Raw genomic sequence first — 27,151 nt, forward strand, 5'->3', positions numbered from 1 at the left:
CTGTAAAAGGTGGATAATTGTGAGGTTGTCTTTGCCATTACATAGGCTACATTATATTGTTTAATGCTAAGCACCTTAAAATGAACTGTCGTCATTAATGTTAGCCTACTGATAAACATGATGGCTATCCACCTAGTTAGATTGCTTTAACTATTACTGAAACAGGCTATACTTGGCTGAACAAAACTGAGCTGGCAATAAATGATGATGAGTTAATATATAGCCATGTAGCTAACAGATTTAACTTTTGTGTGCCCATCTATCAAATTTCAGTTACCCCATTGTTTCTCTGTCATAGGTATTTTACCACATACTTGTGCCTACTGGTACTAATCAGTATCTGAGTGCTATTTGGTGACTAGAATTTTGGTCCACATCCAGGCTGAGCAATGCTCCTCTCTGATTGGTAATTTGGTGGTGGTTTGTTTTGCAGCCACAGGCCACAGACCTCCACATATAATTACATGCAAAGATTCAATATGTTGATTGATTGGAGAGCCTCCAGGCTTCTTGACAGGTGCCCAGGGAATGAAATGGCCAATGCCTTCTCAGACCTCTGCAGTCATCAGTGGACATCTTATCGGTGTGTGAGCTACTTAACTTTTGGAAATAGCTGTTTATTGACTTGGCGTGGGCATTACACACCCAGCTATGTCCCTGGGGATAGGCCAAGACTATTCAGTAGGTGGACTGGTGACAGCATACAGCCTGTCATGGACATACTCTTGGCCTTTTGATCATTTTCAAGATTTAAAAAGTTATTATCCAGATGCATCAAAATCATTGACTATGCCCCAATTGTGACAGTGAAGTCCAGCATTTTAAGGAGTTTTTGACTTGCATAAAGTACATCTTATTTGTTCATTGTTTTATTACTGTATGTCTTAAGTGATTGGCCTGTATTCACCATTTATAAAAATAAAATAAAAAAACTGAATGCCTAGAAATAGTTGGAGAACCCGGGGCTTAGTTTTCTTGGTAAATTTCTATTTATTCAGCCAGAACTTTAAGTTTAATGGTGTGGCTGCTGGATGGCTCATCTTATAAAGGCACTGTTCTAGAACTTGGATAGGTCCCACAGTCTGGTATTGAATCTGGACCTTTTCATCACCGACTGTAGTCGGCAATGCTTAATTGCAGCTAGCGTCACCCTTGGATGGGATGGCTTCTGCTGGTTTCTGCCAGAATGACGATGCCTGATCTTGCACCAGCGAGCCCCGCTGGTTGGTCTCTGCCTTGCGGTTCTCCTGTTGAGCTGCATACGAAGCGCCCTCCTCTGACTCACGTCTGTGTGAGCCCCTCTTGCCAATGGCCGAGAGAAAAGCAGCGGTGGACACATTGCATGATTTGGAGGAGAGCGCATGCTTATCTGCGCTCTTTGGAATTGGTTCCAGAGCTTGTGACGAACATTGCATTTTGAATGTCATTGGAGGTTCCAAATTTGGAGAAAAGGGGGAAAAAGCTTTGTAAAAAGTTTAAAGGAATAAAACCTGCCTTTGTACCACTAGGAATGATAAATAGTGAGGGGCCCGAAATCTCATTTGGTTACAGGCAGCATTCAAACCTTTTTTCCATTAAAACTCAAAAGATAGCAAACCCCCATGCCACAAATGATTATGTGTCCTTTTCTTTGAATTGCCACAGTCAAATATATGCCGAAGGTAATAGTGGCACTATGGTACGTCTTGTGATTGAAATGACAGGCTTTCAGAAGCTGAGCCTTTGTTTTTCAACTGTGAATTCAGCATAAGGCCCCTCAGTTTTTAGTCAAAACTGCTTTCCATTATTCAGAATCAGACGCAGCAACCCTGATGTAGCCACTCATTGTCCCAATCTGGGTGAAGGGCTAGAAAATATGCCGGATGAAAATTTTTGTCATGTTGCTATCCAATTTCTACCCTGCCAGGTAGAAATCTGGGTACTTGTGGACCCCACCTTGAAAGGAAACTGAGCTGGCGGGTTCGGTATTAGCATGTAGCATTTGAGCTGTAGCCGCTGTGTGCAGATTGCGGTCTCTAATCCGTGTCACACAGGTTTTGTCCCGCTCACATCGCCTGCAGGCGTGAATCTGCAGTGCGTGATGCACTCCTGTGGAATTATGTATTTATTTTTGTATCACCGGTATGTGTCTGTTTCTGAGTGTGTACGTGTGCTGTACTGTAGAAGACCTCTCCCAGACTTGGCTGATTTTTACTCTGTTAAAATGTTCCTTGTATTTTTATTGTAACATATCATTACCAGTGCATGCATGTTTATAGTGTCAGTACTAAAACCGATCTGTCCACCATATTAAGAGTTGAATGCATTCATCCTTTCCATCCATCTTCTAACTTGCGTCTGGTCAGAGTCCCGGGGAGCCATTGGGTGAAAGGCAGGAATACACTCTTGGCAGCTCACCAGTACATCACAGGACCCACATACCGATCACTCACATTCATATCCCAAGGGCAGTTTAGACTCCAATTAACCTAACCTGCATGTCTCTGGCCTGTGGGAGGAAACTGGAGTGAGATTAATACAATGTAGCTGAATATAATGCATTACTTTTTTTATCATGTCAGTGCATTTGTCATACAGCACAACACATGTAGGATATTTGAACTTTCAGACATGCCAAATTATTTTGCAAAATGTGATTTCATGTGTATTGTGTTCAATGCATTTGAACCTACATTTGAATTTATTTGCTAAAGGTGTGTTATGACAGATATATGGATATATTTAATGTCTCATGTTGGTTTTATTTTCTGATTAATATCGTTTAAATTTCGATTCTAGTTATTGTTAAAAGCAATCATGTCCCAGTCCACTCAGTGAAGAGCTGTAAAGGAGCGATTTGTTTCCTCCATTCCTCTCTTTGAAATGGGTTGCTTATTCATATCTCTAAGGTGATTAGTTTGCCCAAATCACTATGTCAGGTGATTAGCCTCCTCATGTTTCTCTGCGACACAGATTGATTATTAATGTCTGTCTGTGTGGTGGTTATTTCCTCATATCTCTGCGTGAGATGGCTGGGGTAGTTTATTATCTGTCTATGTGGTTGTTTGTTTATTCATGTCTGTCTGTTAGGTTGTTTTTTTATTCCCGTTGGCCTGTGCGGTCGTTAGTTCATCATATCTCTCTGTGAAGTTGTTAATTCCTTCATATCACTCCTGGGAGATGGTGCTGTGCTTGTCTGGTGGACATTTTGTGTCTGTCAAGGTTGATGGAGCATTGAAGGGGAACATCCTACCCTAGGTCACCTGAGGGATAGTCAGCGGTCAATCAACAAGCCAGTCGTGGTCACAGAGCCTTACTCTGTGGAACAATTCCTGTGCTGGGATCCCAAAGAAAGAAAAAACTGATAAAATATGGGACAGGAAAATAAAGATGAAGAGTAATTGATAAACTCTTGAAGAGCATTCAAAATGGGGAGCGCATCCTAACATGTTACAAGCAGATAAGCGCTGTTGGGTGGCTTGGCCTGTTAAGGCACTGTTCTTGTGCATGGATGGCCCCCGCTGGTATCGAGTCTTGACCGTACCTGTGCTGACTGTGGCTGGCACTGCTTTACCATTGCCCAGGGGTGGGAGGGTGTCACCAGTGACCCCTGCTGGTTGATTGGGCAGCTGCAATTCCTCTTGTTGTACTGCACATGAAATCTATTCCTTTGACTTGTGTCTGTTAGTGTCCAGCTTGCGCTGTACTGTGAAAAGAAATGGCAGCTGACATTGTGTGCTTTGCAGGAGATTACATGCTTGTCTGTACTCTCCCAAATCGACAGTGGAGGCTGTGGCAATGAGCACTGATAAATATGACCAGACATTCCAAATTGGTGAGAAAGGGAGGAAAAAATCAGACCTTACTTTTTACATTTATTGTGTGGCCAAATGAATTACCATGAGACGCTCATGCGTTTTGGCTAGATGGCCTCCACCAGAGCAGAAACTTAAGACGGCCTTGTGTGGAAATAAGGGCCTGTTGTAGTAGCAGTCAAAAACACTTGGCTTCCTTTGTCTTTCAGATGTTTCATTTACAGTACACAGGCAGATTTGTGCCCAGAAGACCATGTGGCCTTTTGTTTAAGGCTATGGCCTTGCTAGCTGAAAAAAAACAGAGGAGAGCTGTTAAAGTAAAGTTAGCCGGTTAGCCTGAGGCGAGGGTAATTTACTGCGGTGGTAATGTTCTGCCTTGGGTCGTGCAGGGTCTTCCATGACAGTTGCTCCGTCTGTCTAGACGCAGGACTGTGCTGGAGAGTGGGCGTGGCATTACCGAGAAAGCGCCAGAGCTCGACCTCATCTGACTGCTGATTGCTGCACGGTCTGGTAGCTGCCTCGGCTGCGCAGTTACCCCTCAGCTTCTGCCCTCGAATGCCCCCCTCTGCCGGGTAACGCTCCCACCCAGGGTCCTGATTGGAGGCTCGGTTCAGCCAGTCAGGGTGCAGTGAGGTGGCAGAAGCTGTATTTCAGAGCCGCGTCGGTTTCTTTCACATCACCCCCCTGTCTGGCGGTAACACAGGCTCTACCATCGCTGCACGGGCTGCTCTGGCTTTGCTAACGGGACCACAGAGGCTTAGCGCGGGAAAACAGAGTAATGCTTTTCTGAGTTAACGTGTTCCCCTCAAGGTCATCGCGGCTTTGCTGTTTATATGCTCGCTCCCATTGCCTCTGACCTAGTCTGTGACAGCGCAGCCCAGGGCCCACGGAGCGTCTTAGCGTAAACATGCTCATCAAGGAGCAGCTTTAGCTTTTAGCGCACGAGGCTGTGTGAGGTCAGCGCGTGGAAAGCCCTGCTCTGCGGCGCGTTATGAATGCAGGTGCGAGCCGTTTGGGAGAGCGCTACACGCGCTTTCCTCTGACCAGGGTTCAGTCTGCGGCTGAGGCGCACTTATTCACGGTATCCTGATTTCAGCGCGCTAATGTTCCCCGCGCTGCAGCGGGGCCTTTGTTGTTTAATTGTCAGGGATGAAACACGGCTTACAGGGAGAGAGGGGTGAAGGGTTTTTTTGGGTCCTGACCAGAACACCTGCCACACTTCCTCATGGGCCTCTATCTTAAGATCTGCGCTCATCAAACATCCAGTGAGGCGATTAACCTGCATCGCTCCTGTACATGTTTCCATTGCGTCGATGTGTGAAAGGTCACAGAGAAAATGTGTGCTACATGGGGGCCCTGCACAAGGGCATTGGCTGAGCAAATAAATGCCGTAATAAGTCTCTGAGTCTGTGTTATCCCTCACCTAGCCGTGTGCGTACCTTACAAGACTGTGTGGAGTTGGGTGGAAGTTTGGGTGTCAAACGCTTGCCACAGTTGTTGCACCCCATTGGGGCATGTCCTGCATGCTGTCGAGTAGGGGTATAAGTGGTGTTTGGGCAAAGGGAGAGAGAGAGCAGTGTTGAATCTTGCTGGGTCGGGGTGTAGGTGGAGGGGGAGCAGTATTGAGTCTTGTCGGGTCTGGGTGTGGGGGGGGGGGGTAGTGTTGAATTGGGGATCCACTCCAGCTCTTGATAATCACATCATTATTTCTTATGTACATGCCACAAGCAATTTTGTAAGTTGCCGAATGACTAAACTGCAAACATACTTTATTTAAAATTTTTGGTATTGCTCACTGAAAGCGAGCTTTCCCATGATTCAGTCTGTAAGTTAGCGAAGAGTGCCTCTGTCTCCTAAAACAGTGCAGTTTTTTTGTAGTATGCCCTTCAGTCTATATTTCTGCTTAACCCATCCAAGCTTGCATGCCCTTGGGAGTTTAATGGCTTAGTGCTTTACTCCCTTTGTCTTTGTCTTACATTATTTATTTGCTTATCAGACGGTCTTATCCAGGCCCACTTGCATTGCTAAGATTTTTTACATATTAACAATTCATAGCTGGATTACAACTGCAGGAACTGAGGTTATATCCTTTGCCTGGGAGCTTAGCTGTAATGTCCATATGACAAAATATGCTGAGCCAAGAGCCTTTGAGTTACAAATTTCTCCTGCCACATTGCAGTTTTTGATTTTTCTGTCTCCACCCCATTAATTAATTTGACACTTTTAAACACAGTTTTCACTGTTTCTGTTTTCTTGGTTTGGGTCATTTTTGCGATATGGTTTTAAAAAGTGAGCCAGATCCATCTCCATGTGAAGCTGGAATAGTGTCCTCCCTTTAATAACAGTGTGCTGGATGGATATTTTTCCTTGTGTAGGATTCAACTTAAGGAATCTGTGAACCTGTGCCCAAGGAGAGTAATGCCATTTGGTGTAGGCTAATTAAGGTGGGTTTCCAGTCTGCTGATGTTAGAAGAGCACATGGGGAAATGGGGCCAAATAAACTCTTCGTGATTAATAATTAGAAAGATAAGAGCTTCAACAATTTAGTGCAGCGTTTAGTTCAGACTCCACCCAGCAGAATTTTGTCTCACTACTTCTTTGCTGACTGATTGAGCAAAGGCGATACGAAGTGCATATCCGAACAGCATCCTACATTCATTCATATTTCATTCATATTTTACTTTGGTTCCCAGAACTTGGACATCTGATATCTGACATAGGTCATCAATAAACAACATGTACAACCTAGCATGGAACAGTGATGTGTTTCTCTATTCACAATTATATTGGCAGGCACCACATCATGACTAAATGTCGTTATTGGTCAATATTGGGTTGTTTTCTGTGTAATATGTGTGATCTTGGTATGTTTCTACGGAGGAAAGCTGCCGGGCACTCTGGATGCTAAAATGAGTGCCGTTTCTCATGTTGTCGGTCATTGGTTACTAGCATAGGGTGTGCTTGTGGTATTATTCTCTGTTCTGTGCCTGTTGTGCCTGTGATGTACATTACTGTCTCCTGCTATGATAGTGTTTTAAGGCACCGTGTTTAAGCCAAATGAATAGATTCAGGAGTGTGTGAGGTCTTAAGGACTAAATCTGTTTTATCTATAGCCGGCTTATCTTGTATCCTACTTTCCCCAGAAGAATTAAGTGTTTAATTCTGTGGTCTGTCGATGCCAATTTAATGGCGCAAGTCTCTGGCCCACAGGCACTGTCATTTCGGAGCATGTTTATTTAGTGTGCATCATGGGTAAATGTAAGGGCCTGTAAGCACACAGTAGCCATTCTGTCAAATCGCAGTGCAAACATGTATTCCGTGTTTTTCAGCTCCCTCAGACAGAGTCTTAATGCCAAGGCTGAGACTGCAGATCATTTATCATTTCCACGTCTCAGGCTAAAAAACAAAAAACTGGGGCTGTGGACTCCTGGGTCCGATTGCTGTATTTTATCAGCTGTCTAGTCTGCTGTTCATGCCCATATGTATCTTCTACTACTGATCACTCTGTCGGGTCTGAACAATTGCAAACAGTTCATTGTTTCCTGTGTCTGTGTTTCTCTGGAGTCTAATGATGACTGGTTCGAAAGACCAGAATAATGTGATTATGTGCTACGAAGCAGGTACGCAACACAATGGATTGCCTGCCTTATTTCCACACAAGTACATTGACATATTAAGTTTGAGAGATATTTCATAAATATTGAAAACCATCAACTTCTTTCCTTGTAATCAGTTTATTGATTCCATATGAAAAATGCACCTTGGTCCCATATGCATATTTGTAGCATGCTATATGGTATATTGTTTTGTATGTGATTAAATGTGAATGTGAGTGTGTAATTTTGTCATGTTTTTGTGCCTCATTCCAAGTACAAGATTCCAGGAAGGTTAAAAAAAAAAGGTTCAAAGTTAATTGATAATCATTTGACATCAGTACAGGGGCTGCTGGGGAGCTAAGACACTTTATAATGTTGTGGATGTGCCCCTGCAGATATTGACCCTGACCTCATTGTTGCTGATTGCTGCAGGGCAGAAACAGCTGTGATGTCTGGGAAAGAAAGGAGGGAGGGTATTGTTCACTGGGATTGTCCTCGACTTATGTAGCCCGCTGTGCTCTCCAGCGCCCCCTCTGGCTGCTGGTAGATGTGGTCGGTTAGATGCCTGCTGCGTGAGAGTTTCATCTATGGAAATGCTATAGGGCCTCTAGTATGATGACATCACCACACATGTGTGCAGAGTGAAATGGAGGCGCCTGGCTACACCTGTTTCCCAGTATAATGCATACGTGTCTAAATGAAAGCGCTAATGATATGAGAGCGTCACGGGCACAATGCAGCACAGATGTCTACCGCCAGAAGTGTTCATCACTGGTGCATTGACTGCGCAGCGCTAGGGAAACAATGCTATGGCCCCCTGCGATGCACCTTACTTTGCGCAAAGTAATGGGCTCAGTTGTACGCTTGACAGTTCGCACCCACGCGGCACGCACATCTGTCAGTGTTTCTGTCGACAGGGAGCAGCGGCGCGATGGAGTGGCCACGCTGTTCGCCTGACGTGAACCCAACAGCGTACCGGGCCACCGGGGATCAGTGAGGGTACGGGCGGGAACCCTGACCACAGACGCTCGCTGATCATGTCCTTTAATTTGATAATGATTTTGGTTTTATTAATGTGTCATAAGTGCCCTAACTTTGGTCTCAGTTCTGCCTAACTACAATGAATAATGATTACTTTATGAAAACTTAATTGTATGGTACCTTTTGTACTTTACAGGATACATCACAAAGTGCTTCACAGAACCTCAAAGTTGTGATTTCACAACAGTGTTGCCTTGACAGTTTGGCAGCAGGGGTCAAATTCATTTTGCAGTCTGATTCAAGTCTTTGAGTATACATTGTTTGTCCACCATGGATATTTTGGGATGGTTAATATGGAGGTGCACCTCCTTATGTGTATAGTTATGTAATTATTTCTGTATGTGTAGCAGAACATCTGAAATCAATTTCAGAGTCTGGTATCGAAGATTGCACCCCCTTGAGCCAAATCAAGCATTCTATCACACTGGGGCCACAACTTGCTGTACCATGCAGAAAGCTAGCGTGATTATTCAATATATGCTGAACACCTTGTTCTATTACATATTCATATCCATGTACACACATCTCTGTACACAAACAAATGCACACTTCTGAATATGTATGTAAAAAGAGGGTGTTCCTGTGTCAGGTGTGGCTTGTAAGGTCATGGAAAGCGAAAATATGAAGTGGTTGGTCTGGTTAGTGTTTTGAGTTTTGGGGGTGCGGAAGACTGCAGCCGAGATGAGGACTCGCTGTGTGTGTCTTACACTATTTCCACGCCGTTTTCACTCTTGTTTGGAACCCCCTTAGCAGCAGCTGAGTGAGAAGGACTGCTTTATTTGACTTTGTGACTGTTGTTTGTTGTCGATGACAAGGTTATTAGGAGGACGCTGCAAAGCGTCTGTAAATCACAGCGGCGAATCTCTCACTGTGTCGCTCGTCTCACCCAGCAGGATTGTCATCTCTGCTTTTACACGTTTTCCCGTCGAGAAATCAATTTCGTGCCGACCCTCCGAGCCACTCTGGTGGAGAGTAGATCAATGAAACAAATGGCGATCGTGCAGTTAGCCGCGTTCAAAGTAAACATGTCAGAGAATGCCGTGAGCTGAGAGGAGCTCTGTGGCCTAATGGAGGATCGCCCGACCGGAGCGGTTTGCGTCTGGAGCGAGCGTCCGTGATATCGCTGGAACGAGCGGCTAAAGCGTGTCCCCCTCCAGTAATGACTGGCTGTGAAGAGGAAATGCCCTTGCCTGTTAATGAGAATGTCTCGTCATTGTGGGCCACATGAAATATGAATACGCTGCGGCTCTCTCCAGGAAGTCAGTCGCTTTACCAAGGATTTTAGAGTCCATTTCAGACAGTGCCAACCGGGGCAGGAAGGTGACATCTTGTGGTCTTTGTGTGGAAAAGGAAAAAAAAAAATCAGACTATATAACGAGTTTGCCATGGTTCCTGGCCCCTGTCATCCATTTTGGCTCATCATATCTGCTGTGGTGTCCTGTGGCCCTGGAGGGTTTATGGTCCCAAAAAAATGGGAGGGAGAGGAGAGGGATAGGAACAGAGACAGAGAGAGCTGGAATTTTATTATTTATTATTGTGTTTTATGATTAGAAATCTTTTCTGAGTGAGAGAGAGTTATTGAGAACTGTTCATGAGAAACGACTCTGGTCTGAACAGTGTAAGTGTCTAGTTTACATTACTGATATTTTGGTATTTTTAACAGTTGATATTTCATTTTATTGGCTGAACATAGGGCAATGTGTGTGTGTGTGTTTACCCATGGCTGCCTGTGTATGAGTTTGAGTATACATAAGTAGGTGTGACTTCCCACGTACCTCTCACCCTCTCCAGTGGATTTATGGGTAATCTGAATAGATGGGGTCTGGAAGCCTTTGGGCTCCTCTGACCCGTGTGATGCACTGAAGTGACTCAGTGTCGTTCCGCTCACCTCATGCGCATTGCTACAGGGATCTGGGATACAGGTCAGAGGAACTGGCTCTGCACCAGAGGTGTCAGGGGTTTAATCCTATTGGTAAGCAACTCCCACTGTCGCTGAGCAGTCTTCAGCTCTGCACTGTGTGTTGCCCACATGACATAAACATAGACACGGAACAAAAATAGTAACCTCAGTAGTGAAAAAGTTGTTCTTCAGATGGGTTGCACAACATATTTCTTGAACAAACAGCGGGGTTTGTTGCCCTGGGTATTGGATTTAAATAAATAATGTTGTGTAATGTGTGGCAATGATGAGAAGGGGTGGGGGGTGGCCCACAGCTCAGATGGTGTTTGAGGGGGAAGGTGGTGCAGCGAGAGGTTTGCTTGGTGTCAGACCGTTTGATCTTGCTGCTCTGATGTCACACGGCTTTGCCATTGTTTGGCTTGATTACAGAGGCTGGCTTCAAAACGTCATTCCCCCCCCGCCCTCTTGCTGTAGAGCTGTCTGCATTTGGAGAATGTTCCGGTATCAGAACCACCCAACCCAGGTGATAGCAGTGGCAGGATAATCTGTATATAGTGCTCTACTCTAATATGCGCAAACAAACCATCCTGAGCCCAAATGAGCAGTCAACATCAAAAAATCAAAAATTTCTTCTGATTGTGAAATCAAAGAGAGGCGTTTAGGAACAGCCGTCCCAGCAATCGAGCTCAGCTCAACCTTGGTGGTAAGCGGAGTGGGTGTCTCTGCGGATCTCAGACGGTAAAAGGCGCTGCTGTGATGTTTGTGGAGTGCCATGTTCGTCTTCCCTCTTGTGTGGTGTTAATCGCCGTTTTCTCCTTTCCTTGTTTGGCAGGTTTTCTCAAACAGCGATGAAGCGCCCATTAACAAGAAGCTTCCGAAAGAACTCCTTCTGAGGTGAGTGAGAAATCCTGGGGCGATCAAAGCCAGACGCAGAGCTCTTTAAAGAGGTCGTCGGCTGCGTGATGTTCCTTCTCCTTTGTCATCCCTCGTACTTCAACCACACGCTTTTGAATGCAGGCTTCCTAAGATTTGTTTTATTTATTTTTATTTTTATTTTTTGCATCTTTTGATGTTAAGGAGGACTAGCTTATTATTAGTGGTGCACTTGTGTTTGTTGTTTGATGACATAATGGAGCTGAGGCTCACGTTGAAAGGGGATACAAACCTGGATATAGCAGAGCATGATTTATCATTTTTAGTTGTTTACAAAAAGTATGAAGGCCTAAAGAATGTCTTTGGGGCGCTTAATGGGACTTCTGATGGCACACTGCTGGGACGTCCATCACTATCAGCTGAACCCAGCCTGGGTTGATGTCGACGGGAGTGCTTCAAAAAGACCAAAAGACAGCACGGCCTCATAGATTTTTGTGGAAACTGTGTCTCCACTCTCCAGTCACTTGCAGACTAAATAAAGAGTGGTTGCCTGGCATTTTATATTATTACATTACTGGTGGCATAGCAGATGCCTTTTAAAAGGATGGAATTTTGTATGCTGTCCATTTACTGGACCGTGGAGTGCAAACGAACTTTAAAGACCTTGGTCTAGTGTTTGACAGCATTGCTCCTGCTGTTATAGCCCCAGCTCTCTAATCAGCATATAAGACTGACATCCTGTAACTTTAAGAACTGTTGTTGTGTGTTGAGTTTCGGAGTTTGGCTTCTCTACTGGCGGTGGGGCGTCTGAGATTACATGTAAACAATGAATCCGTTTCTTTGGATAATTCCTGGATGTGAGAATACTGTTGGCATTTCTGTTGTGTGACAGGTTGGCGGGTTTCCCTTGCGAGATGTTATGGAAACCTGTGTTTTATGAACTGGATGTGAGGTAGGATAGTGACCCAGTGATCACAGCTGAGCAACAAAAGAGAAAAAATTTTGTGGAGTGTGTATTATGACATTTCCTATTCCCTCGCAACTGTATGTCAGGTGTTTCATTGCATGGCAGTGTGGAGTATTGGAAAGAGAACTATTAATGTAACCAGAATGGTGTTGGTTCGATTTCTTGTTTGGGATCTGTCTGTACTGTTTTGGAGCTGTCCAAGGTTCTGAGTAAGTTCATCACTAGCTTTTGGGATCTACCCACCCGCCCCCTCGCCCTCATGAGTGAAGTCCCATGACCTGGAATGAGAACCAAGCAGTGAAACCAGAAAACCAGCCATGACTAAATTGAACATAGTCACAATGCAAACTGTATTATGGTACATTAGCTATGTCTACAGAATACACAACAATAGCTTATATCCATTTATATAACAGGATGTTTATGGAAACCATTTGGTTTAAATGCCACACTCAAGAGCGCCTTATCCACTAAACTATGCTTCCTGTTTATGTACACGGTACACTATTGTACACATACTAATTCTAGCGTTTTCAGGAAAACGGGAGAAAGCAATGAATGTGTGTGTGGTCACATTCTTGAGTGACGATAAGGATTTGCATTTAGATTGGGGCATTCATCCAGGCATGTCCACAGTTTCAGTGAGTGGGGCAGTTTGCCTCGTCCGCCACAAATGTGCTCAACCCTCTTGGATAACTCCAAGCAGTTTGCATCAGAAGTCTCGCCACAGCCTGGTACTGATAGAGAGGGTATAATTAGCTGGATGGACTGGGGCATTATTACATTGCCAAATTAAGAGTGACAGATTGAGACTTTGGCCTGGACACCGGGCGACGCTGGTACTGTTTGTGAAGGGATCTCTGATGACTGCAGCGGGTCAGAACCTTGATTTAAAATCCCATCTGTAGGAAAAGTCACACATCCTGCGGCACAGCGTCCCTAACATTTCACTGTATTAGCATCTGGTCAGTCGGGGAATAGGTTTGTTCAGGATTTCCTGCTTCATTCACTGCACAGACTCTGGGCAGCAGGATGGTCCGTTTCCTTTGCGTTAAGCTGGGCCGAAGGCCGAGGGGACTCTTTGTTGAGGAGGTGAGAAGGGGCGCTCAGAGCCCCCCTGATCCCGTCCCCTTTCTGAAGTGCTTCGGAGGCGGTGGCCGATCGCAGGGGGGGTCAGGCTGCCAGCTCACGCTGCCCGCCCGCCTGTGCCCGTCTGTGCCCGCCCGCCCTCGCCGCGGGCTCCCGCAGCAGCCCCTCGCCCCCCGGCTGGGGGAGATTAATGGAGTTCATCTGCTAAATGAAGAGATGCGCATCAGTCACGGCAGGCAGGGTGAAGGACTTCTTATGGGCAGCACCGGTGTTCCACTGGGCGGGAATAGGTCTGAGCAGCGGGGGGGCAGGGGGGTTAGAGGGAGGCTGCAGATTTATTAGCTGTGTGGCCTTCGGGCTCGTAGTGAGGAAGGGCTGTTCGCGTGGAGGGGCGAAGGATGAGGTGCTGGTGTGAGGAGTGTGTGTGTGTGTTTCTAAATAAGTATTATTCTATCTGTGTAATGTATATAACGTTTATGTTATGTTTGTAATGTAATTGTACAATGTATATAATGTTTATGCTGTGTCTGTCTATACACACATACACAAAGCATACACGTGTATACATTACATGACTTGATTTAGTATTGAAGAGCTCACATATACACATACTGTATGTATTGTATATACATGCACATACATAGCAATAAATCTTGTTTACTGCAAGTACTTTTAAGATCACAGAAACCTATATTTTTTAGCTTTGAAGTTTTTTTGAAGCAGACTTTTCACCTGTGATATATTACAGTTTTTTAAAAGCTAAACAAAAACAATTGGCTTAGCTATTTAACTTTTGGTCAAATATCATGAACATGCAATCATTCCACCCAGTTCCGATATTAAATTGCTTGGCGCTGGCAATTCTGCAGTTTTTTTTTTTTTACTATTTAAGGTGTAAGGACACTAATATGTGATAAGAATATTCTTAACTGAACATTCTAATGCTGATCACTAGTCGTAAAAGCAATGGAGTTCTAGAATGCTAACTTCGAATTTTGAAGAAAAAAAACATTCCAGAAACCTGCATTTATTGGTATAAAATGGCTTTGGGGTGAGAAGCATGCAGCTGAGTTAAAGAATAACTGGAAAATGTCTGCAGGAGCAACACGATTTGTTTTTCTTCTTCCTGCATTCCATGACTGAGGCCATCTTATTGTTTCGCAACGACTCTGAAGAAAGACACAAAAAGACAAGGCTGTCGGTGATTAAAAATGAAAGTATCGGCTTCAGCGTGTCTGGGCACAGCGGCATCGCCTGATTGCTTGTATGGGAGAAACAGTGCATAGACTTTAGACTGTCCCTTTGGTGATCAGTGTGCTTATTCACATGCAGCATAACGAGGGCGATTGATGCTGTTATCTGAGCTGGGTCTTTCGTGGAAGAAAAACATTCTGTTTTTATTGTTGATTGTTACTCCACTGGGGCCACCGTGGAGAATATCAATAAAACAAAAATGAAACCAAAAAGGAGGCTCTGTTGAGTTCTGTTATACACTGGTGAAGTTCCTGTCAGGAAATGGAGAATTGGTTCTACTAGTTTTAACAAATCGAAACCAAGATTGTTCCTTCAGTTCTCAATTTGGACATTTTCTTTCATCAAACCCTGGGATTTGTGTAGGTTTGTGTCAGGGCCATTGCAATCGCAAAGGTCACCTGTGGTAATAACAACTGCTGTGGCCAAACAGGCACTATTGCTGTCTCGGGGCTGGGGGCATGTGCTTCAACATATGTTGGTGTCTGTCTGTGCAAGTGCTAGGTTACTATTATGGTTTCTCGATAGTGTATTGCTGTGTTTGGCGTTGGAAGGCTATGCTTTTTAACTGTGTGATTTTTAGCTGTGTCTTTAAGTGGCCGATTGCTAGCAGGCTAGCTCGCAGTATACATCATCTTTGCTTCTTTACTATTACTAAAAAGCTGTTTGCAGCTTTCTCATCACAAGAAAGACAAAATTCTTATTCAATTCAAAGTTCTTATCTAATTTTACAAAATGAAAAATTGTGCACAAATGAAATGTTAGTGAGGGAAGAATGTGGATCCATTACCCCCCTGTAGTGACTGGGGCTACTTTACCTCATACAAACTGCGTTGCAAAACACTATTATTCACACCGCCCCAGCTAGAGGATTCCAGAGAGCCTTATGATTGGTTCACACCTGCCGGTGATTGACAGCACATGATAGGCCCACCACTTATGTCCTTAGCTGTCCTTTTAGTCCTGAACGTTATCAGTTGAAGACTGATGATGTGCGTTCCACAGACTGGTGATGTCAGCGATGAGCTGTGCAGTAAGTGCGATTCCTTTCTTTGGTGCAGTGGAGGACAGGGTGCTGGGCTCTCAGTTTAGCACTGGATGAACTCTGTCCTGGATTTGGTGAGCGCTGGCTGCTGTGGGTGGATTTAGGACAGGCCCGTTTATCCGCGTGGCTGTGAGCTGCTCTGGGCGGCATGTCCTCTCCTTTTTTTTTCCATGTCACCCTGCTTCACCCATGCATCCTGGACCAGCAGCCAGCCAGAGCCAAGCCAGGGTGACCCACACACACACACACACACACACACACACACACGCACAAGCATGCACATGCACACATACACAAACACGCTCCCGTACACGAACTCAAGCACACTGACACATGTACACATACACACACAAACACAAGCACACGCACGCAAACACAAACACACGCACGCACACTCACATGCACGCACACATGCCTGCAAATGCAAATGTAATATGCACACACCACAAATACCCACAGGAAAACACCTTTTTTCCCACTGCCTCCTTGTTTCCAGAATTTTAATGTGAAAATGTGAGTTAAGCAGAATTACAGCAGACGCAGTGTCAAGCGGTCACACATGCGCATTTCCCTGGGTTTGTGTTGACTGTCAAGGAGACTAATCCACATAATCCCTAAGATCTATTCCCATGGTCTTGTCTGAGGCAAGTACCTCACATGTAGCAGTAGAAAACCATCTCTCTCTCTCTTTGCATCTTGCTCTCTGTCTCTAGCTCTCTCGTGCGCTCTCGCTCTGTCTCTCTCTCTCATTCTCTCTGTCTGTCTCTCCTCCCTCCCTCTGTTCTCGCTCTCTCCAGCAGAGCAGGGAGTTGGAGGGCTATCCATTAAATAAGAGCCGAGTCAGCCTCCCCACAGACAGCCGTGAGGAATGTCTGCTTCTGGCTCTGACTGCTGGTTGGCTCATGTGGCTCCGTGCCTCTTCCGTGCCTACGGTCCCTGATTCTGATAAGCTGCCCTTTGACCTTTTGACTTTCACCCCGTGACCTCATCAAGGGGCAGCAAACTGCAATATTGAAACAAAGTACTGTGTTTGAGTTCATACGAGGACAGTTTTTGCGTTTTTTTATTTTTGTTAAATTGGTTGAATATTGATTTGCCTTAAATAGAAAATCTGTCTGAAGCTGTTTTTCTCGGTTCTCTTGGCTTGGATATGATGCAGGAAGGTAGCTCCAGGCTATCTGGAGAACACAGAGGATTTATTCTTAAAAGCGTGAAGATTTCAGTTCTATAAATAAGTGATGTTGTTTGGGAATTCTGGAATGTTCCAGGCTCTTTCTGGTGCAGCCGATTGCTGCTGTTCACTAAGGCAATAAGTGGATACAGCAACGCAGCTGAACACTGTCACTGCCTGCTACAGAGTCACACAAAGCTGTTGTATCTGCTGTGTTGGGTAATAAGAAGAAGTGTGTATAAGATTATATATGTGTTTGTTTAGCATTTACCTTTGTGTGTGTGTGTATCTGTGTATGCTGGTGTTTGCGGTTTGAATGTGTGTTTTGAATGTGTCTGCTGCGGCTAGTCTGTATGTTTGTGTTGTGGTGTCAGCTCAAAGCTTTTTGTTGCGAAAATAACAGTAAACGGTTCTGTTGTGACCTAGTGATTTGCTTGCTTCAATTTCAAAGGAACTTTGGTGGAGTTTGATGTTGAAATGAAATATCAGAATGTAAGATTTTTTAATAATGGCCCTCTGGTGGAAAAAGGTTTGAGCAGTACTGCTGTGGGGGGGGAGTGTGTGTGTGTGTGGGGGGGGGAACAGCCCTATCACTGTCCTGGGACAGGAGCTCGAGCAGATCTATCAGTCACTCTTATGACGGGACCCGACTGAGCATCAGGGGAGGACGTTAAAACGGCGTGTTGCGTTTAACTTTTTGGACCCTTTCCTGTGTTGGCTCAGAGGTGTGTCACTGACAGATTGATGCCCACAGCAGCGCACGTTCTGCAGCGTCAGCTAAAGAGAATCCAGCTGACTACCGCTGCCTGGCCGCCACACAACGGCTTTTACCCAGCAGCCCCTGCAACACCCGCCCGTAACCATGGCTGCAGTTTGGAATGTTACAGTTTTAAGATTCTCCAAAGTCAAAAAATATCAGGCTCTACGTATGTCATAATTAAAATTATGCCATTGCTGCAGATCAATGAATAAATGCATAAGAAGTAAGGCTAATCAACAACAGTGCTAGAAATGGTAATAATTGCAAATAATTAGCTGAGCATTGAGGAATCTCCAGACCAGGAGGTTAAGCTAAGTCTTGAGGTAGAATGTAAGTTAAATTAATTGGGTGGCTGTCAGGATTACATCCACATGCTCTTGGATGCTCTTCATTCATTTTCTTGACAGATGGTTATGCACAGTAACAGTCTAGCCCAGCTAAGTGTCTAGCTCAACCATTCAGTAGCAGTTTTACACATGTGACTCACCTGTTCTCAAAATAATGTTGCACTTCCGCCTGATCTCATGCATTGCTTCACAACATGAGCGGCAGCATTTTGTTGTTCTTCTGTGACACTCTGTGCTTAAGCTGCAGAGCATTTCCTTGCAGGGTAATCGCACTACAGGTACGCGGGCAACGGAAAAGCCTGCTGATTCTAGATTAGTCTTCGGTTGTCAAGGTGATGGCTGCCAGGAGGAGCTGTAGCAGAACCAATCTTTAACGTCTGGTCTCATCCGGCAGACACGCCGCCCGTCACAGGGACCCAGGAGGGCCCCGTGCCAGAGAGACAGCCGCTACAGAACGAGCCAATTTATTTTGCGAACGAAGACGGCAGCAATTCATTTACCCGCCGTTCTGGCTGGTGTCGACCGGCCTTCCTGGGCAGAGAGATGAGGGGCAGAGATAGGACAGGAGCGATGGAGGAGGGGGCAGAGAGAGAGAGAGCGATTATCGGAGTAAAAGGAGAGGAGATTCAAAGAGAGATAATAAAGATTTGTGTAAACTTAATAATGCCTCTGCTAGTCTGAATTCTTACTCTACTAGACAGCTTTATTGCAGCAGTTGAAATTCAGACTTTTTTTCCCTTAAAAACAAGGGTATAGTCAGATTTGCTTTATACATGTAGGTGTCGTAGTCACAGTTCATTTTATTACCATGCCCAAAGCCTTCAGGAGATGCGTAACTATGATAAAGATCATTTCTGTTCTGCCTGGATGAATTGATGTAAATTTCAAGACCTCTCTCTGTGGCTTTAGCTTTTAGCTTCAGGCTGTGAATTTGATGAGTTTTTGTGGGTAGTAGATCATTAGATTGCACAGACAGAATTTAAATTGTAAATAGACTGTAAGTTTTGGGACACAGGCATATTGTTTTTCTTGATTTGGCTCTGTACTCCACAATTTTAGATTTGTTTATGTGTGGTTAAAGTACACATTCTCTGCTTTATTTAAGGGTATTTTTATACACATTGGTTTCACCTTGTAGAAATTACATCACTTTCTATACTTAGCCTCCCTATTTCAGGGCACCATAATGTTTGGGACATATTAATGTTATGTAAATGTCATGTTAAGTACTTTGTTGCATATCCTTTGCACGTAATGATTGCAATGGGTATGCTTGTTTTGGGGGCTAGTTGCCTTAAGTTTTTTCTTCAGCATTTGCAACGCATGTTCAGTTGGATTCATATTAGTTTCTTGGCCAGTCAAAAAAAATAGTTTTTGGCTTTGAAAAACTTTTTTGTTGCTTTTGCAGTATGTTAGGGATCATTGTTGTGCCGTAGGATGAAGCACCATCCGTTGAGTTTGGAGACATTTGATTGAACTTTATCAAATAAGATGTTTCTGTCTGGAGCCCATACCTGGTATTTAAGAATCATAGCAGTGAATAGCACAGGGCTTGGAGTTTAGTGCCAGTTCTTTCCCCAATCAGTTCTTGCACCATTAAATGAACAGGGCTGCTCTACTTGTCATTTCTGTGTGGATAACTGTCTGGAAATGAACATGCAGTACAGCGTTTCCCCAGCGATCACATTCATCACCTTGGAGCCTCTGGCTGACATCACTATCTATCCTCCCTGGCATACAATCATCGGTGGCAGTGCTTGATTGGGCCTGTAAGGTGCAATTAGGGAACAAAGACACAATCAATGGCGATCTCCGCCTGCTATTCGTTTCCTGTTTAAGAGGACTGGTGATGAAAGGGTATTCATTGGCTGAGTCACAGACCCCTCAAATTGCAGCACAGACCTGGACCTACCTGGTGGCCATGCTCTCTGCTGCTCTGACACCAAGCAAGCAGTGTTGATGTGGACCTGTAGAAAGGCTGTTTTAATCACAGCCCAGAAAATATTCTAAATTAATTTTTTTTTAAACCACAAAATTTTTGTGCAATCTGCAAAAGCCACATGCTTTACATACATGCAAAAACAAAGGCCTGGTACGGTAAGTATTTTGATGTATGCAAGGAACTGATTTTCAGTGCTGTGACAACTTTTTGACAATTTGATGATTCCTTTGTTTTTTTTTTGGTTTTTTTGTTTGCGAAGTTTTGAATTGGCTGAGTCAACAGAGTGGTTTGATGACATAGTGTTTCAGAATGAGAGTGGTTCGATGGCTGTGTGCCCACAGTAAACCTGTTGTGCACCCTGTTCTTGCAGATAAACGCACTCAAGGAAATTTGCGGTGATGTTAGCTGTCTGAGATGTGGGCACCATGCTCAGAATGACGGACAAAAAAGTGTCTAAATCATTCAGTGGGAACAAAAGAGAAAGTCTGTATCTGAGCGTGCGGTGGAATGTTTTGACTGCTGGGAAATGAAGCAGCCTGGCTGTATCCATGTTTCTTTGTCCTCTCTGTTGTGACTAGGGTATTTTTTTTTGAGGGGTGTGGGGATGGGGGGGCCCTGGTAGTTAACACTTAAGCTAACTTTATTAAGAATTACAATGCAAATTTGCAACTGTCACACGGCAATTATACTTTTTTTTCATTTTTACTTTGCGAGTCAAAATACTAATTATTCCAGATGTTTTTTGTTATATATGTTTTTTTTTTCCAGTGAATTTTAGGTTTGTTCCCTAAAATGTCCCCTTTTTTGTGTTGAGTTGCTTCGTGGGATAAATGTGGAGTACCTGAGGGGTTTTATTTTTGATTATTGGAACAAGAAAAGTTCACAAAAGTTGTGAAAAGTTTTGATGTAAATTTTTGACCTTTATTCCATGGCGATGGCTGTGAAAATGATTAAACATTGTGCCTGTCCTAATTTTTTTTTACCTTGCCTTTGGGAATTGCAGCACTCTGCTGCCACCACCCTGCTTTTGTCTTTTACTCTGCACCTGGAGGCCAGTGCGTAGTATTTATTTTAATGGGCCGGCAGAGAATTTCAGGTAAACCCAGGGTTGAGCATGATAGCTGCGGTTCCTCCATTCATTGTCTCCTGGAGCAGAAGTGGGGAAGTCTTAACTCCCCCCCCCCCCCCCCCCCCTTTGCTCGTTAGGTTCATAGTTCCTTATAATCCTGTCTGAGTCGGCTGCCTCCTGTTTCTTGGAGATGGCTTCCTGACAGTGTCCTCACAGCCATCTACGGCTTCAGCTTCAATGGTGCTCAACTTGTCATTTAAAGACACTTCCCCTCCGACAGTTACCCGAGTGGATCTAAAGAACCTCACATCATTGCATTCTTGACTTCTGCACAGGAGTATGGATTTTGAGATTTAAGGACTTGAGGGCAGTTAAGGACTTCTTTGCAATAAAACGGACATGATCTTTCAAGCATAACTCAGCCTTTTAAGAAGGCTTTTTTGTAGTTAGCTTTTTTTTTTCAGCCCGCAAGTGCAAGCTAACTACACAGGCATTTGTGTAGTTAACTTGCGCTTGTGGGCTGAACTGTGTTTTTTTAACAAGCCCTCTATTTGTTGCACTCTCATTATCATAATTTAACTGTCCTGCTGATGTGGGGGAGTAAATACTAGTTGTAATATTAAAATGAACTAGTGTTGCTTTCAGAGAAATGCACAAAGTTCAGTGTAAGCATTCTTCACAGTTCTGATAATGCTCATTCAGACAGACTGGCCTGACTATTAGGAGCCGCTGAAGCAGTGGAGAAGCTGTGAGTAAATTGCTTGCGCTGAGACTTTGTCTGTTTTATGTTTCTGTTTGTTCATTTGCTCGGCCTCCAGCAGCGTGCCGTAGGAGAGGCGGCCGGTGGAGAAACGTGGGGAGCCTTGCGGTAATTTGATTACGGTGACCGTGCGAGCGGAACGCGAGGCCGTTAAATGGGGAATTAATCTCATTACCGTGCAGATTACCCACCTGGAGGGCTGACATCAGCGCGGGACTCCTCCTGCGAGAAGCAAGCAGGACGTCCGGCACGCCGCGCCTCGCTCTCCTCCTCCAAATGTCACGTACCTGCCCCCGCGGTCCTCTTCCTGGACTCTAATCATGCTGCTTCGCCTTTGTAGTCGGTCCATGCTTAACCTTTGAGATGTGAGTTTTGATTGGTGGGGGCATCTCTTGACCACGGTTTCACTCGCTAACTGATCTGCTCACTTGGTTGGTAACTGTCGGACCTGGCAGCTCTTTCTGCATGTGGCCATTACAGTGAAAATTATGTGCAATTCACCTGCATAGTGCTACTCGTATTCCTGTACCTCTCTGGCCTTAACTGTCCAATTTGTGACCGGAAGCTACAATTCAGAAAATGTTAACTTCAAGGTATTGAGAAAAAACAACACCTGCATGAATGAGGGAAGTATAGGCCCAGTAGAGGCTATAACATGGGTGTCACACAGTAATTAAACAAATAATATCCCAACTTAAACAGGTTTCAACAGCAAAAACACTGGACAGGCCTGGTTGCCTATATGTATGGCTTACATGGTTGCTACAGGAGACCTCTGAGAGAGGAGCAGTAGTTGGGACATAGTGACCAAGGCAACTAAACTTGGGTGATGGGTCATGAGTTGCAATGCAGATGGAACTCTCTGGGAAAGTTCTGGATTGGGTGGAGGTGCATATTCTAGGATTGTGGTGGTCATGTGTAATTCAAAATGAAAGGCAAAACAAGTGAGCAACTGCAGATTAGTTGAATACAAATTTCATCCTTTGGAAAAAGCAGCCAAGTTTCATCATTAACTGACCCAATGCCCTATCAAGTAACTTTACATGAGTGTTTCTATTTTATTGTTCACTACCTGCTTATTCCTGTCGTAACTGTTTGTGCTATATTCCTGTCAAAACTAGCAATGCAATAGAGTCTTGTTCTGTGTTTAAGAGGACCAGGCTGTGATGCGTTTTAATTAAAAACCCATACTCACCCTCCTGCATTAAATTAGACTGTTTCCTGTGAGAGCTATGTGCTGTGGGTAATAGTTGTCAGTCCACTTCCCGTGTGAGCGGTGCATTTTGGGTAATCACTGTCATCCCACTGCCTGAGTGAGATGCACTGTTCGTAATCTTCAACCCACATCTGTTGGTGAGTGATTCGAGCAAAGCCACTTCCTGTGTTCTGTCCAGTGTACAGTATAGTAGCAGCCTGTCTTTTCAAGCAGGACAGTGGAATTTCTCTAGGCCTTCACTCCAAGCTGGCAAATCAATAGGATTTACTGTTCAGCAGCAGCTGGATTACTTTGGGCTTTTCTGTTTTTGCCCTGCCTTCCTTGAAAATAATTTGGTGTGACAGAGGTTTAGCATTAATACAGCAATGTAGTACTACAGTTACTCCAGAATGTTACTGTTACAGCACCAATGAGGGATGGTCATGATTTCATAAGATGGAGATATTTCAGTTTTCCCAGTTTGCCCAAAGAGTATTATTGTTACCACAGCAACAACATTAAGTAGAGTTACTCCTGGGTAATGCTTTCACTTTATTTTTATGTGATATACTCTCAAAAAATGTCCACAACCAAAACCACACATGCACCAATATTTCAAGAGACCACAATTATTTCAGCTGCTACATTTCAGTCATTTCAGATACTATTGTCTTTTCGTTCTTTTTTCGTGAAAAGACCATGCGACACCCTCACTATCTTCTCAGCCACATGCAGCCACTCCACCACTGACCTGTCCTTCGGCCGAGCTGTGTATGCGTATCACCAGAGGAGTTGCTCTTGTGTGATGCGGGTAGGAAATGGCTGTCAGGGTCAGGGTTCAGTTCCAGACTGTGGAGTATGTCACTGCACCAAGGCGTAATGCCTTCGCTGGAGCAGCCACCGGTAAGGCCCCAACACAGCCACTGTTTTTAATCCATTATGATAAAACGGTAAAAATTAATTTTTAAAAAGTGAAAATTGCTGCAGCCTTCTCACGTTGTGTGCCTTGCTGTGTTTGTTTATCCACTCAGTCCGGAGGCATACAGATACTCGGAGGGATTACTGTGAAAGATTATTAATTCACCCACACGGCCTCCCGTGAGAATGTTTTCGTACTGCTGTGACACTCATTTGTAAACATAGAAATGGTTATTTCCTGTATCCACGGTGGATATCATAATTGTTGATGAGATGGAATTTAATTAACTTTGAAATTTAAATAAATGAGTGAGTTACATAGAAATGATTTTTTTAATTGCATAAATTGTGTATAAAAATATGTTTGTGACATAAAGCTGTGACCAGGGGACCTCAGGTCTTGGTCACCCTCTTAGTTTTCCTTCTCATCTGAAATAATAACCTGTTCAGCTCAAAGCCACTGACTTAAACAAAAAAAGATGTGGGGTAGGTAAGCTCTCTGCGGTGTTTGTTTTATGATTGAAGCTCAGGGCCATACAATGAACCTTTAGGGCACAGAGCCTCTTGAATAACATAGGCTGTGTATGTATGTAAACTTATTAAAATATCTGATGGTAAAATTGTTAGATCTTTATTGGTGCGTAGATGTAGTTTTCAATAGTATGTGCGTATCAGAGACTGTAAAAAAAAATGGGTGCGTATGCTATATACCATATGTGTAGAGAACAGTGAGTGAAGACAATAGAAGATGAACGGATCTTTAAATTAGAAAATCTGAAATGTCGACTGACAGAAATCATTCTGATTGGCTGGCTGTACAGCCGGCTCATTGTATCCTTGCTGATTGAATGATGTATGTGGCTGGTGACAGGCTTGCTGCTGCATGCTAACCAAAACATGTGTCTGCGAGTCCCAGGATGTTTCAGTGATGAGCCAGCAAACTTCAGTCAGAAAATGGAACTAGCCAAGGCCTCAGTTTGTCAGATACTGAGGGATGCTCAGCTGTGCAGGGCGTGCAGAGCTGCTCCACTGTCTTCAAAACTAAGTGGATTGCACTAATGTAAAATGTGTCCACACTTAGTCCTTCCATGTGATATTAAAATCAGTGCTATGTTTTGTTGTAATTGGTGCCCATGAACAAGCTGCATATGTAGTCGTTGTTTAAGTGGTCATACTATATAGCGTACTACTAAATACTGTGCAAAGTTTTCACATTTAGTAAATCAAACCACCTTATATGCAATTAAGAAGGAGGAGACCTCATCCACCTCCTACCCCTGCCCTTGCCAATGAAGATGAATGATGTCATGTGGAAATCCTACTAGAACAGTCCATGTCCTGGATTAGGGCTAGAGACCACTGTTATTGTGTCAGTTCATGTTTTATTCTTTTGGCCCACCAACTGACCTAATATGCTTTATGCTGGAGGGCATTGTGGGATAGAGGCTTTCCAAGGAGCAGTGGCTTTTGGGCTTAAGGCCAACATAGGTTTCAAACCTGTACTGTGAGATGCTGAAGATAGCTGTCGCACAAGAAATACGCTATGGAGAACTAAAGTGGAGTGTGGCTGTGCCAGCAGGTTGGTGTCAGAGGCTTTAAATTTCACTCGCAAGATGCCACAAAAACAAAGCGAAAGTGAGCCTTATCTAATGAGAATTCACCAAAGCGTTCCTGAGCAGGACAGATAAGTTTGTTGCCGTGACTGCTCCGGGACCCAGGGCTCCTCTCACTGCCCCAAGGACACTCTCCGACTCAGCCTGTCCTCGGCTAGATGTGAGAGCACTTCTCTGTTTGACAGCGAGACTGAAGCTTGTTCTGGAGAGGGGAAAAGAAGGGTCTTTTACTGTACTGTTTTTTTTGGTCTGAATGTTATGTCTTCATTATTTCCAGAAAGATGTCAGACTGCACACAACCCGTGAGGCTCAACCACTGTTCAAAATCTCCCCCCCCACCCCTCGCACTAATTCCGGGGTCACTGAGTGTGTGCATCTCAGAGGCTCATAGTGCGACGGTATAAATGCACTACTGGAGTAATGTAATTACCACAGGTCTGGTAATGGCTCACCAGGCAGCTGAAGTGTGTTTAGGGAGCAGTGGTAAATCAGACTGAAATGGCACTTTCATTATGGGGGAGTTGTTGCTGCAGTTCATAAAATGAGTTTTCTCTTCCTCCCCCCACGTTCTTTCCATGGCAACCCCTACAAAGGCTTCCCTTGACTTCGGTCTGTTCTTTTTGAACTTCTGTTTACGTTTTAGCCATTTAACATATGTTCTTTTCCAGAGCAACTTATATGGCTTTACATATGCAATCCATTCATATATACTGAAGTAATTCAGGTTAGGTATATTGTTCAAAGGTGCAACACTGTTACAGCTGGGAATCAAACCTAAAACCTCAGTTACAATCCCAGTTGCCTAACCATTATGGTACAGCAGGTACTTTACGATAAGCATAAAAGAATCTCACCACGGTCCTTCCCCATTAAATAACTGTTTTCCCTTGTGCAGTACTGATACTGTTGTGAGGTGTAAAATATCTCTGTCCTGGGCCAGATGTCAGAATTTCACATATCATGTTGTGTGATTAGGATGCCCTTTCACTAGTTTTCTTGACTTTTATTACGGCTAATTGTAGAAACACGGTTGTTGTTATATTATGCATGGATTGCACGCTGATTCTGATAATTGGCGATAATGGATGAAAAGACAGCTGCTGGTGGATAATGTTGGCGCACTCTTAAATTGCTCTGCTAGGACCCGGCGTTGTGAAAGAATGTGCCCACTCAGTTCTTTCATCTTGCTGGGTAGTTGCTTTAAGTAATTACTCAAATCAGCACAGCTGCAAATATTTACGTTAGCATTTAATTAAAATTTAATTTCAGAACGGAGGACATCGCAATGAAAAGGTCAGGCCTGCCACAGTGCCTGAACTAGCAGTGAGACGCGAGCGAGGCTATGCGTGCCGATGCTTCTGTGGGATAGGATTGGGGAGTTTGTAGTTCCAGGCTACCAGTAATGTCATCTAATATCTTTGGTACAGCATGACATTGGAGCCCATAGGTAATGCAATTATCTTTTCTGTAGTTGGGACCAGCCTTTATAAATTGCATGAGGTAATTTGTATATATTTACTGCATATTCTCCTCCCACAGTTTGGTGGTCACTCGCACAAATTACATGAGGTCATTTGTCTGTGTTTAGCTGCATATTTCCCTCCCAGACATTTGTGGTTGCTCATCAGAACTCCAAAAAAAGCATTAAGGCTAGCCACCATTTTTTCACATTTCATATATGCTATATGCAGGTGCACCATTTTGAAATATGGACCAGTGATTTACTGCATGTTGTGATGATGGTCTCAAGTGCGTTTTTACTTTGATCTGGCCCATGATGCCTGATACTGAAGCATAGCTGCCTCATACTGAGATGCAGT

General features: G+C 44.1%; 1 protein-coding gene across 1 annotated transcript in view; it reads left to right on the top strand.

Annotated features, from left to right (window-relative positions):
* The window catches only part of fbxl2 (F-box and leucine-rich repeat protein 2), a 45,371-nt gene that overhangs the window by 5,651 nt on the left and 12,569 nt on the right, over positions 1-27,151 (top strand). Inside the window, exon 2 of the mRNA XM_035430938.1 lies at positions 11,164-11,225. Coding sequence (XP_035286829.1) covers positions 11,164-11,225 — 62 coding nt within the window. The remainder of the gene's footprint in view (positions 1-11,163; positions 11,226-27,151) is intronic.

The sequence above is a fragment of the Anguilla anguilla genome, chromosome 8 (genome assembly GCF_013347855.1).
Source record: "Anguilla anguilla isolate fAngAng1 chromosome 8, fAngAng1.pri, whole genome shotgun sequence".
Classification (NCBI taxonomy): domain Eukaryota; kingdom Metazoa; phylum Chordata; class Actinopteri; order Anguilliformes; family Anguillidae; genus Anguilla; species Anguilla anguilla.